The sequence below is a fragment of the Astyanax mexicanus genome, chromosome 6 (assembly GCF_023375975.1).
Source record: "Astyanax mexicanus isolate ESR-SI-001 chromosome 6, AstMex3_surface, whole genome shotgun sequence".
Lineage (NCBI taxonomy): Eukaryota > Metazoa > Chordata > Actinopteri > Characiformes > Acestrorhamphidae > Astyanax > Astyanax mexicanus.
Window position 1 is genome coordinate 8,046,436 of NC_064413.1, and position 13,505 is coordinate 8,059,940.

The 13,505-nt window shown below is 36.8% G+C and overlaps 1 protein-coding gene across 1 annotated transcript; it reads left to right on the top strand.

Annotated features, from left to right (window-relative positions):
- Positions 1-281: 281 nt before the first annotated feature.
- On the top strand, positions 282-7,781 carry zgc:174888 (uncharacterized protein LOC558116 homolog). The gene is made up of 5 exons (XM_022674025.2): positions 282-686; positions 978-1,090; positions 3,436-3,510; positions 5,309-5,440; positions 7,178-7,781. Exons 1-5 carry the CDS (start codon positions 674-676, stop codon positions 7,580-7,582), a joined length of 738 nt encoding a protein of 245 aa, XP_022529746.2. The 5' UTR covers positions 282-673; the 3' UTR covers positions 7,583-7,781.
- Positions 7,782-13,505: the final 5,724 nt, after the last annotated feature.

The following is a 13,505-nucleotide window of genomic DNA, read 5'->3' on the forward strand; positions in this document are numbered from 1 at the left end:
ATATTTTTGCCAAAGCAGTGACTAAGCACCACAGAAAGCACAAACAGCCCACTCTTCTGTCAGGGGGGACAGAAGCAGAGAGAGGGGGCTGAAATTAAAAACAGAAGGCCAAAGTGCATGCCTAAGCCTGTGCTAGCTAGGCCTCTTTCCTTTTTTTTTTGTTTCAGCTGAAAAGAGGGGAGGAGGGGAGAATTTTCTCTCTAATGAAGTAAAAAAAAGGGTGGAGAGGTCTGAAGGAGGGGTGTGAGGGGTGGGAGGGTAAGAGGGGGTTTTAAAAGGCTTGAGTTAAGCAGAGACTTTCACTTTCATGCTACTGAGAGCTGCTGTGTGCTGTGGTAATAACTGTGGTAGTAAGCGTAGCTTTAGCACAGCTGAGAGCAAGTCTGGCTTGAGGAGGGGCTGTTTTTAAAAAGGGGGGTACAGAGCATGTGGAGTGAAAGGAAAGGGAAAACGAAAGAAAAGGGGGAGTGAGGACATTTAAAAGGCATTTTGGAAAGTACCAGAGGGTCAGGAGGTGGCCATTTGGACCGGGAGAGGGGAGAAAGTGGACCTACAGCAGGAACTCGCAGGATAATAACGTGGGGGGCTGAACGCCAGCAGTGCCACAGCACGGTGGGAGGCGGCAGAAAGAGAAACATGGGGAATAATATTACCCACAGGGGCCGGTAGAAGCATGACACCCACAGGTAATGTATAATAAACACACGGCGAGCTCTAAAAGGCTATTTTTCGCTGTCTTTCGCAACACTAGCTGCTGCTTAACTACTAAAAACTGAGTTTCAGCTGCGCAGTTGTTCTCTCACCTAGCTAGCTTACCTCCCTCAGCTCGAATTCCTCCGTTCCACCTTAAATACTGCAGCAGTTACACCGCGGCGTCGGTCCAGACGCCTTATAGTAAACCCTACACTTTTTAAGGTAGAACGGAAACACAGTAACAGAAATGTAAGTTAACCCCGTCTTTCCCCCTCTTTTCTCAGTCTTACTGCTGCTGTCAATGGTTTACACTGTTCGAGGGAGCGGCTGCAATGATTTGGCCAAATCAACTGTCAACAATCTTCAGACCGAAATCCGTGAAAAGCAGACTGAATTTGTAAGTTTTTATAAAGATTTTATTCAATTTCTATTTTATTTGTCTTCTTAAATATACTTACACGTGTAAACTGAATGAAAACTATCTATAGACTAACTATAAATTACATTAAAAATGTATTATTCTGATTCAGTAATATTTTGTCGTTTTTATATCACAGCATTTTCATATTTCATATCGTTTTCAGTCACAGCATATTATAGTATCAATGATTTAACCCACTTCACAAAAAAATCACAACTGCTATTTTAACATCATACTCTAGAAGTCATATCAGAACTAGTTTATGAAATGTAAAACATTTAATTATTTATTAAGTATTTTAGTTTGTTCTAATGGTTAAAACAGTTCAAAAAATTGAACTAACCCAGCACTCCTACATTCTGTAAATAAGGTGAGAGCACACATTAACACATTCAGTATATGTCACTTAGGAACTTTTAAGAGTTAAAATGAATGAGAAAGTCCTGTAAGGAACTTTAAACAACTTTGTTTTTTAAAGGGTCTGTGACATACATGGATTACCATTGATTCTTTTGGGTTCATTTATGTTAAGAATTATTCAGCACCTGATATAATTTATAATGTCTCTACTACAATGTATTCAGTATGTGGTATGACTTACTCAGTAAGTGCTATGTATAATTTAGAATCCACTAATCAGTAGCTGTTGTGAATTATTTAAGATTTGCTAATAATTTGTCATCACCTGTTATTAACCGTTAGTTATCCATTATGAGTTATTTAATATGTACTATAAATTGTTCAGTATCTACTACAATGATTCAGTAGCTGCTATAAATCATTTATAGCTGCTATTAATTATTTAATAGCGACTTATGAATTATGCAGCTATGTAGCTACTATTGATTATTCAGTATATATTATAAATTACTCAGTAGCTACTTAAATATTTGTAAGGAGCAGCAGGGAAGGACATGGAGAGCGGATGCAAATGCAAGTTGATATTTATTTAAACAATAAAGAAAACTAACAAACAATTATACCAAACCAAAAACTGAAATAATAAAGAAACACGGAGAGTGCTTAGACGACTGAGGAAACAAAGAACATACAACCTGAACCTAAGACGCACAAGAACCGACAAAGGAGAGCGGAAACACAGACTATAAATATACACTGACAAACAGGAAACGAGGGGGCGGAGCTACAAATGAAACACAGGTGAAAACACTTAAGGCAGAGACACAGGATAAACACAGGGCAGGAGCAGAGGAAGTTAAATAAACACATGGACAGACTAGAGCAGGGGTGTCCAAACTACGGCCCGCTGTTAAGCAGGTGTTTATAATGTGAGATTCAAAATTTGAATGCTAGGTGTCAGAAATGGGCCAAAGAGTCTAAAAGCGGAGAGAATGCGCATTTCTAGCGCAGAAAAACAGGGCAAAGAGTCTAAAAGCGGAGAGGGTGCACATTTGTAGCGCAGAAAAACGGGGCAAAAAAGTCTAAAAGCGGAGATGGTGCGCATTTCTAGCACAGAAAAACGGGGCAAAAGTGTCTAAAAGCGGAGAGGGTGTGCATTTCTAGCTCAGAAAAACGGGGCAAAAGTGTCTAAAAGCGGAGAGGGTGTGCATTTCTAGCTCAGAAAAACGGGGCAAAGAGTATAAAAGCGGAGAGGGTGCGCATTTCTAGCACAGAAAAACGGGCCAAAGAGTCTAAAAGCGGAGAGGGTGCACATTTCTAGCGCAGAAAAATGGGCCAAAGAGTCTAAAAGCGGAGAGGGTGCGCATTTCTAGCGCAGAAAAACGGGCCAAAGAATCTAAAAGTTTCCGTAATTAAGGAGTTTAATATTAAGAGACATCATGAAATTAAACATCAATTTGAAAAATCTTAGTTTACACAACACTGTCAAAGATAAAGATAGTAAGTCAAGTAAAATGGTGTGTAAATGAAATAATCAGGAAAAAAATATTATTTAAAGTGGTATATTTCATTATTTGTTTTATTACGGAGTATGGCCCATGACTTCAAATATATTTCTGCATTATTCAGTATCTGCTACAAATTGTTTAGTAACTTCTATTGATTATTCAGTAGATACTATGTATGATTCATTAGCTGCTACAAATTATTTATTTAGTAGCTGCTATTCAATTTTCAAGATTTGCTTATAAATATTCAGCACTTGCTATGAATTGTTAAGTATCCACTTAACAATAGATGTACCATTAATTTTTCAACATCTACTCTCTTAACCACTGAATTATGCAGAAAGATTGAGAAGTAAAAAACATGATGCAGTTTTATTTGCAGGTTACACCTTCGGGACTGAAGGTGAGATCACCGGTCTGTAACAGTGTTTTAATGTGTCTCTCTGATTTCAGTTGACGGTGTTTCCCAGAAACTACTTTGTGCCTCGATTCAACGACAGCACGCAGTGTCAGGACCAGACTGCCTCGGTAAGATTCAGCCTCAGACTACACACACTTAATGTGTGTAGGAGTGTTGAGTGTCTCCTCCTGTCTCTCTCCTGTTATCTTGTGGGTCAAACTGACCAGTTTCAGAGTTATTAACCACAGTTATAACATAAAACATTGTAGTTTAATGAACAAAAATACGAATTCATTTTTTTGTAAAATATTATATATAACAAATCATACAGTAATACAGATAACTCATAAAGCACAGGTTACTATTAAAAGTCTTATAAGTATAAGTCTCTTTATACAGATTAAGTCAGAGAGTGGGGAGTACTGTTTCTTACACGCTCAAAAGACTCTGGAGACTCTGGTGAAAAAACTGGTGCAGGAAGAGTCAGGTCTGGCTGACCCACATGGCAAAAGCGCCATATATATATATATATATATATATATATATATATATATATATATATATATATATATATATATATATATATATATATATATATATATGTTTTCTTTATTTTTATGACTGTTTACATTGTAGATTCTCACTGAAGGCGTGGAGTTTTATGTACCTAACAAAAAAGGGTGAAATAACTAAAAAAAATATTCTAGTTTCTTCAAAATAGCCACCCTTTGCTCTGATTACTGCTTTGCACACTCTTGGCATCATTCTCTCAATGAGCTTCAAGAGGTGGCCACCTGAAATGAAAAGTTTTCCAACAGTCTTGAAGGAAGGAAGGAGTTCCCAGAGGTGTTTATTAGCAATTGTTGCTCCTTTGCCTTCTTCACTCTGTGCTCCAGCTCACCCCAAACCATCTGGATTGGGTTCAGGTCCGGTGACTGTGGAGGTCAGCTCATTTTTTATTAAGTACATAAAACTCCACATGTGTTCATTCATAGTTTTGATGCTTCAGTGAGAATCTACAATGTAAATATCAGTCATGAAAATAATAAAGAAAACGCATTGAATGAGAAGGTGTGTCCAAACTTTTGGCCTGTATTGTGTAAATATATATGTGTTCTGTTGATATATATTCGATTGATAAAAAAATGATCTCACAACTTGCTGTGATTGATTGTAGTTAATTGCATGATTTCTTCTTAACACTGAAACTTTTAATAATGGATATTTCAATGCAAAATAAAAGAAACAGTGAGAGATAGAGGAAGGTGAAGAGTACCCATAATTCTTATTTTAATATAAATAAAAAGTAATCTACTTTCTTAGCTTCTGAGCAGTAGTGATGCTGTGTTTACATTGCTAAATAAAAATGCTAAATACAGAAAATGGGTACCACTTTAAAATGAGACTACCTTTATAAAGTGTTTATAAATGGTTTACAATTAGTTTATTAATGGTTACTAATTAGGTAGTAAATGCCTTAAAAATCATTAATAATCAGTTATAACACATAAGTAGAAAGGGTAACAATGACCTGTTGTTTGCCAAATAGTGAATCCACAGCCATCTATATTGTTACCCTTTCTACTGTATGTGTTATAACTGATTATTAATGATTTTTAAGACATTTACAACCTAATTAGTAAACATTAATAAACTAATTGTAAACCATTTATAAACCCTTTATATAGGTAGTCTTATTTTAAAGTGGTACCAGATAATGTTACATCAGGCTGTGTAAAAAAGTGAAATATGGCAGGACTCTTTAAAAAAAGTTTACAGATTAATTGCATGCCTTACCTGTTATTGTTGACCACACTATTCACACTATTATATATGTACTGTATATTATATATATTGTATGTCTTTCTATACAGTTGCAGTCATTCTGCTTATCTTCACTGTGTGTGTGTGTGTGTGTGTGTGTAGTGTTGTCTGTTCAGCGAGGTTGTGCTGCTGTCACATTCCTGGGCACAACTCTTGAGGCACCTTCACAGAACTCATTTAATGTACAAGTTCATCACCAACCTAAAGATTGAACTGGATGACATTTCAAAAGAGGTACCGGTACACTTTTATTTATTTATTGCATTACATTACATTATCTGACTCACACATTATACTTTTGATAGGTTGGTATGTGTGTTATTACACTGTTGAGAAATACCCTCACATTATACTTTAAGGTTAGTTTCAGCATCTACATCTACTGTGAGTGTCAGTATGTACTGTGGATAGTTTAGTGCCTGGTAGCAATTTTTCAGTATCTACTCTGAATTGTTCAGTATCGGACATGAATTATTTACTACTTACTATCAATTACTGAGTAGCCAGAAAGTATGATTTACTATGTACTCTAAATGAATCAGTATCTGTGGATTATTTAGTGTCTTGTATCAAATATCATTTAGTCAGTATCCAATATGAATTATTTAGTATTAACTGTAATTTAGTATTTTGCAGTGTCTGCCCTAAGTAATTCTGTATCCAGTAGGGGTGTCGCGAAAATCCTCTAAATCTTCGATTCGATTTTATTTCCGATTTTAGGGTCACGATTCGATTCGATTCGATTCTCAATTTTCTTTTTTTCTTTTTTTTACAGCAGAGAGGTCTATGCCAGTTTTAGATTAGTCTATGGTCAGTCATTGGTTTGATTCATCAAATTTACAATATCTTATTTCAAAGGTGGGCTTGACATAAGTGATGCAAAGTGATACAAGTGATCTGTAATACACCACATCAGGCACTAATGGTCAAATTTAAATAATTTAATTAAGATATATATGTAATGCCATCTAGTGTTTTTTTTTTTGGTAGCAGCAGTGTGCACTATTAAAACAGCAATGTGCAACATAAGAAAATAAATAATAATAAAATACAGGAACAGTCATGTACAAAATAATAGCCTTAACAAACTGAACTCTATCCTACTATAACAGTTAAACATGAAAAATAAGACTTTAAGACTTTTTCAGTCCCTGAGAATGACAAGGTTTTTTCTTTAATAAAGATATATTATTAACTTTATCTGAGAGAAAGATGCTCCTTAAGGTACCAAAACTATTAACATATTTGAGGCTAGACAAAACTGGAGAAAGGGCTGCTCTTTGAGCTACAGTGTGCTTTTTGACTTCGATACTCGAGACCATGACATAATTTTGATTGATTTCGATGAAATATCGAAATCGTGACACCCCTAGTATTCAGTGTGAATTACTCAGTAACAACTATTAAATGCTTATTAAATTAACACATGCAGTTAGACCTGTCAGAATATTTATTTTTGTTTGGACGATATATTGTACCAGAAATAATTGCAATAAAAGATACTGTCATTTTAAGACCATTTTTGACACTTATATACAACAGCATCGTAATGCAATTACAGTCTTTTAAAGAAAAAAAAAAGTTAATTTTTAAAATATTTAAACATTGGGATTTGACAAATAATATAATGATAACAACATTTTTTAAACAAAAAGTTTTTTTTTTTTTTTAAACAAAGTGACACGAGTGGGCTCTCCTTGCTTGGAAATGATTGGGATTATTGAGCCTACAGTTAAATGTAGGCTAATTGTTTGGGTTCAGGTCTTTATATTAAGTGTTTATCTTCAGTAGCTCCAGCATAAAACTAAAAGAAACACATTTTAGACCCTGTATGTTGTAACTGAGTGTGTTTAGGGTATAAAGAGCTCTGTAAGAGCAGATGTTTCGCTGCCAGAGATTTCATGAATAGTGCAGCTCTGTGTTCCTGACAGTGAGCTCATTAACAGCCCTGTTTTATTCTTGTGTAAACAGGGTTTCCAGGACCCTCCGGATCCCTCCGATTTCCCATCTGTTCTCTCCTCCCCTGAAACCCTGCTCAACTTCACTTCTTCACTCCTCTCCAAATGGCTGGAATTGAACTGCCCTTCTGGAGAAAAGGCTTGCATCTTCCCGGACCCCTTCACTTCTGAGGAAGACGAGGAGGAGGAGGAGGAGGTGACTGTGGAAATTCCTGTGGAGATTGAGGGGGGGGGAGTGGGGATTGGGGATGGAGAGGCAGGACCGAAGGTAGAAGGGAATGTTGGAAGTGAATGTGGTGAGAAAGAAGGATTGAGAGAAAGAAGATGGATCACCTCCATCCCGACTAACGGGGACTCGGGGCTGTCGACCTCTCCAGGCCTCGTCCTGTGTGCTCTCTATTTCCTCTGTGGATGGTAGTGGATGTTGTTGTTGGACGGAGGACAGAGGATCAGGAGTTTCGCTCTGAATGTAACGCTGAGTAACCCGGGCTGACGGGCGGAGGCTCTCGGTTAACGCAGCATGTTCGCTACAGCAGGCGGTCTGGGCCGAGCTTGTAGGTAATGAAGGAGCTGTGCTCAGTGCTGGCTGGATGTTCCTGTTTTTGTTTTGTTTTTTTTGTTTTTTTTGAGCTTCTCCCATGTAAAAAATTTCCTTTTTTAAGGTACAGAGCCACAGCATGAGTCCAAACAAAATGATGTCTGTACAGAAGCTTCGATGGTGCAAAGAAATATTGGCAATACTTTACATTAAGGGTACATTAATTAGCAATATTTACTTAATTAATTGACACGTAGTGAAGACATTATTAATCATTACACATTGTGTCACTAATGTCTCAATTCATTATTATTTTCAACATCCTTAAAGGAGACACATTTTGCAAAACATTTTTTTTACATCTGTTTTCTGTGATTGTGATGGCAATAAAACCCCCTCACCTTTCAACCACCACCACAGCCACACCCACAAGATCACTTGAATTATCCAGCATGTTGGTCTGGATTAGCCAGCAGACTTCTTCTGAGGGAGGGATCTGTACCTACTGTCCGTGGCAAGACAGTAGCAGATGAGTGAGATATAAGTACTTTCAAATAATGAGTTTTGTGCTTCTATTTCATTTAAGCATGAACTAGCTTGTTTGTGTTTTCTCTTTAGCACAAGCTAACACAAACGTGTGGTAAACGCTCAGTGTATACATGGCCATGGCCAGGAACAGCATTTTTTATTAGCATAAAAGTGGCAGAGCCCTTAAAGCTCACCTTCCGCAAAAATCCGATTTTTCTTGTTTTTTGTGGAATACAGTAGGTCTCTCCGAGTTGAATGTGTACACCTGCACATTAAACTGTTTTGCAGCCCCCATTGTCTGCAGGAGCTAAGCAAAGAAATCCCCCCTCCCCCCCCTCCGAAAAACGGGTGAATTTTGAATTATCTTTCTGCCTACGTAGGCAGAAACTCACAGACCAGCCCACCTTGGCTCGAGAAACTCCCAGAGGCGGAGCTGAAGCGACGCAACATCACCGCTCATCAGTTAGGAGGTGGGAGGCAGTGAGCGGCAGAGCGGTGGAGGGGCGTCGCAGTGCTCCTAGCCAATCAGAGGAGAGATATTTGCATGCTGTTGGCATGTATGAATATTCATGAGCAAAGCTGGAATCCGGTCATTTTGGACACACCCCTAAAACAGTCCATTAAAAAAGAGCTATACAGAGACACCTGAGCACTTTTTTTTTACAAAAACGGCTCACATGTCATTCATTCATACTAGAGACCACAACTAGACATTTTAAAATGAAAGAAAAAACGACGGAAGGTGAGCTTTAAACAGCTCATTCTGAAATGGAATGAGACTGGCAGGAATAGAGCTGGTGAGTTCTTTTTATGTGAGAGAGATTGTGTGCAAAGATGTTCATGAACATGTTTGGAATAGCTCATAGACCTGTTCTAAAATAAGTGTGTAGATGTGTAAAAAGCTGTATAATATGTCCCCTATAAAAGCATAGGATCGGAATTGGATTGGATTTTATCAGATTGCCGAGGTATTGCCAATACACAGTCCTAATTTTAGTGCATTAGTCCAGTGTCACCTTAACATTTCGCTTTTAGTAAATACACAATTTTCGTCAGTCAGTAAATACATAATTTTTTTAAGCATTATTTCTTTGCACCCAATGATTTCTCAGTGAACTCCCCAAGAAATGTGTTTAATATATATATATGTTTGTTTCATACAAATTATGCTACCATTGCCAAACTCCCTCAGCATTACCCTTACATGTTTGTAACGTTTTATAACATTTAGCAAATGTCTAAGGGATTGGCGTCCCTTACACTAGCTCAAGTGTTGACATCATGTTGTGTGTTTATGTAGTGGCTCAGTTTTCATTATGCACTGTGTTAAAAGCTCTTTTCTTCAGAGTGGGACAATGTCTTTCCTGGGGTTTAAAATGGAAATTGGGAAGGTGGTTAAGATTTTTTACAGTGAGAACAGGAAGAGGCAGCTCACAGCAGTTAGCTAAAACCGCTAGCTATCCAAAAAGCTACAAGCAACAAGCTAGCTAGGTTAGCAAACTAGGCAGCACTTTTTGTTTTTGCCATACACGATTAAATACATGTAGCCTACATAGCCTAATCAAAATTTCTACTATATCAAGAAGATCAATAATGCTACGATGCTACGAATGCTACGAATGAGCTAGAATGTTCCTACGGGTCAGATTTTCTACTCAGAAAGTCGGAATCAAATATGGCTGTATCAACAGTAGTAAAAGCAGTAGTGTTATACAGTTTATTATCACTTCTATTTGTTAGTGTCCCATTAAATCAGTCCTACACACAGTACTTCCCAACTCCTATCTGTGGACATGATTCCATCCTGTTTGGATGCACAAAATTATTATTATCAAACAATTCTAACAATGCTAACTATGGACAATGCTCTCAAAGATAACTGATGGACAGTACCAGTCAGACATTTGGACACACCTTATTCAGTGGTTTTTCATTATTTTAAAATGTTCTAAACAAAAGAGTTGAACAATCCAGAATATGTTTTATATTTTAGATTCTTCAAAGTAGCTCCTCTTGCTTAGATGACAGTTTTTCACATTTTGGCTAGATTTTCTCAGTCAGTTTTATGAGGTAGAGTCACCTGGAATTCAGGCTTTCAGTTAACAGCTGTGCTGAACTTGTCAAGAGTTAATTACTTGAATTTCTTGTCTCTTAATGTGTTTAAGAGCATCAGTGGTAAATTTGTGAAGAAGTAGAGTTGGTATAATACAGTGAATAGCTCTATTTAGCTCTATATGGCAAGAACTTCTCAACTAAGTCAAGCAAGAATTTACTTTAAGAAGTTAATCCAAAACATTTCAAGGACTTAAAGAATCCTCAAGTGCAGTTAAAAACAACATCAAAACGTTGATTAATTTAAAAATGATGAAACTGGCTCTCATCAGTAGAGCCCTAGAAAAGAAAGAGCAAGAGTTACCTCTGTTCCACAAGATAAGTTACCAGCCTCAGAAACCACAAGTTAACAGCCCCCCAGATAAAAGCACCTAAATGTTTTTATGCGCTTTCATGTTACTTCCTGATTTTCTATGTGATAATTTACAGTCTGAATTACTTCAGGATTCATTTACAATATAGGATAAAATAAAAAAAAACATTAAATGAGGTGTGTCCAAATTGTTGGTACTGTATTAATGTATTAATTAACTGGAGCATCATTCCCATCTCTGACATCTTAGGTAACTGGAATGCAGCATAAAGCGTTGAGTTAACATAGAAAGCTAGCTTGCAGCTAACGTGGCTACAGGGCATCAGCTAGCTGTCCACCATACAGTTAGCTAGCTAATTAGCTCCATTACTACATAGTTTCATCTAATAATTTGAGTCCTGCAAAAATACCAATGCGCATATCGCGATTCCAATGAGATAATGTTGTAGCACATGTCGGGCTAACAGTGAAAAGGTTTCTAGACTGTTATTTTTATTTTATTTTTCCACAACATGAAGTTTTCCTGTTGTTCACATCCGTTATTATTTAAGGAACCGGGAATCTCTTATTTCACATTTCATTTTTATTTGTTACAGTAATAGCTAACACTACTTGCTGCATCTAGGAATGGGACATTTACCATTTACCAGTTTTAATGGTTTAAACTCATGATGAAAATATACAGATTTAAATTGTTTGATTATTAGGAACAGTTCTAAATGTGTAAATTTATTGGATGGAGTCAGTTAAAATGAGCTCCTTTTTGGTACATGACTTAAATAAGACCATCAAATAAGAATTATGAGGTAAAATAGGACTTTTTCGCAAAAGTCAAAGTTCCTTTTTATAAAAACAACTTTTTAATGTTTTGCTTTGCTGGTAATTAGGGCTGCATGATATTGGAAGAATGTTACATTGCAAATGTTCTTTTTTCGACGATATTTATTGCAATATTAAACAACATAGGGCCCAGTCGTCACCACCCCCACCCGGACCGATCAAGACGTGAGTCAGTTTCAAGCTCTTAAAACCAGAGAAAACAGAAAAAAACAGTAATCGGCCCTTTAATCAGGCATTTAAAAGGCTTTTTAAAAGGTAAATAAGAGCGTTTTTCTGGGATTAAAAACGTAATTTCAGCGGTAACTGGAAATATCTGTGCAAAACTGTGCTGGACTGAGGTGCACAGCTTTCGACACATGTGTTTACAAGCACATGCCCAACCATGTGGATGGAGGCCATGCGGTTACACCGTGTTTACTCCTGCCCCTTCCTCTCGCTCCCCCTCCTCCGCATGCTTCTCAGGCAGCAGCAGCCTGTCACTTACACAGACACAGAGACAGCGCTGTGTATCTACTTCTTGTTTTAAGAATCAAAACATTGCAACATGACGTGTATGACATTGCACGTCCTTTAAAGTGACTATTGCGCACTCGCACATCTCGATTACGATGCTTAAAAATTATATATTATGCAGCCCTACTGGTAATCTTACTTATAAATTCCTATGATGCTCTGCCCCGCCCTCAGTAGCAACCACAGACTAATTACAAAACTATTGCTACATGTAAAGTTGAGTTGGTGCAGCAATGCTGGAGCATTTACTGTGATTGGCTCTAAAAATTTAAAGCACTTTGATGCTACAAATAATGTATACATAAATTGGGACAAAAACAAATTTGTAGATTAACATCCCAGCTACCAGAGAATGTTATAAAAACGTTTACAGTAAACAGTTACAGTTACAGTAAACGTTTACAGTAACGTTACTGAAAATGTGTGGTTATTATCACATAATGTTCTCAGCTAGATGAATAATAACTTATGGAAACGTCAAAAGTAACATTTCCAAAAGTAAAAAATTAAATGTCGCAAAACGTCAAACAACATCCAGAAAACTTGACAGATTGAATGTTCTAAGAATGTTAACTTAAACGTTCAGGAAATGTTGTACTAACCAAAACATTTTAGCTGTGATTACAGAGATTTTCTGTGTAGTTACAAAAAGAAAATACAGTTGAATTAATAAACTGCTAATATTGTATCAGAGTAGGATCTACTCATATCAATGAAACGTTATTATCATCATGCATTCTCTAAAAATGAGTCAAAATGTTCCGAACATCCTGTCCCATCTCTGGCTGCAGCTGTAAAACGTTGCACCATTTATCCAACACGTGTTGCTCTTAACTTTTCTTAATGCTCGCTCCAGAGAAGAGGCCGTAGTATCAGCAGCTGGTAGTCATCAGAGTATATATATATATATATATATATATATATATATATATATATATATATTTTTTTTTTTTTTTTTTTTTCCAGCAGTAGCGACTCTCCTTCATAATGCTCTGGTCAGACTGTTACAGGGTTTTTCTTTTTTTGCACTACTTTCATGTGTCCGTCTCCTCTGTGCCTCGGTTAGCTTAATTTTTTTCATACTGTCAGATTGCGTGCCTTCAGCGTTATGCAAGACATCAGATGCGGGCTGATTTGTTTGGAATCACTGAATGTAGAGTGAAAGATAGCGATAATGCACAATTTACACTCCTGTTGCAGTATTAACAATATACAGTACCCCTTAAAAGTTTGGACAAAGCTCAATTTCAGTATTTTTTTTATTATTATAAAATGCTCTGCATTGTAGATTAATACTAAACTCATCCAAAATATGAAGAAAAAACATATGGAGTTATTAAGTAAACAAACCAGAATATGTTTTATATTTAAGAGTCTTCAGTTTTGCACATCTTGGCTGGATTTTCTCAGTCAGCTTTATGAGATAGAGGCACCTGGAATTCAGGCTTTCAGTTAACAGCTGTGCTGAACCCATCAAGAGTCAAGAGTTTAATTACT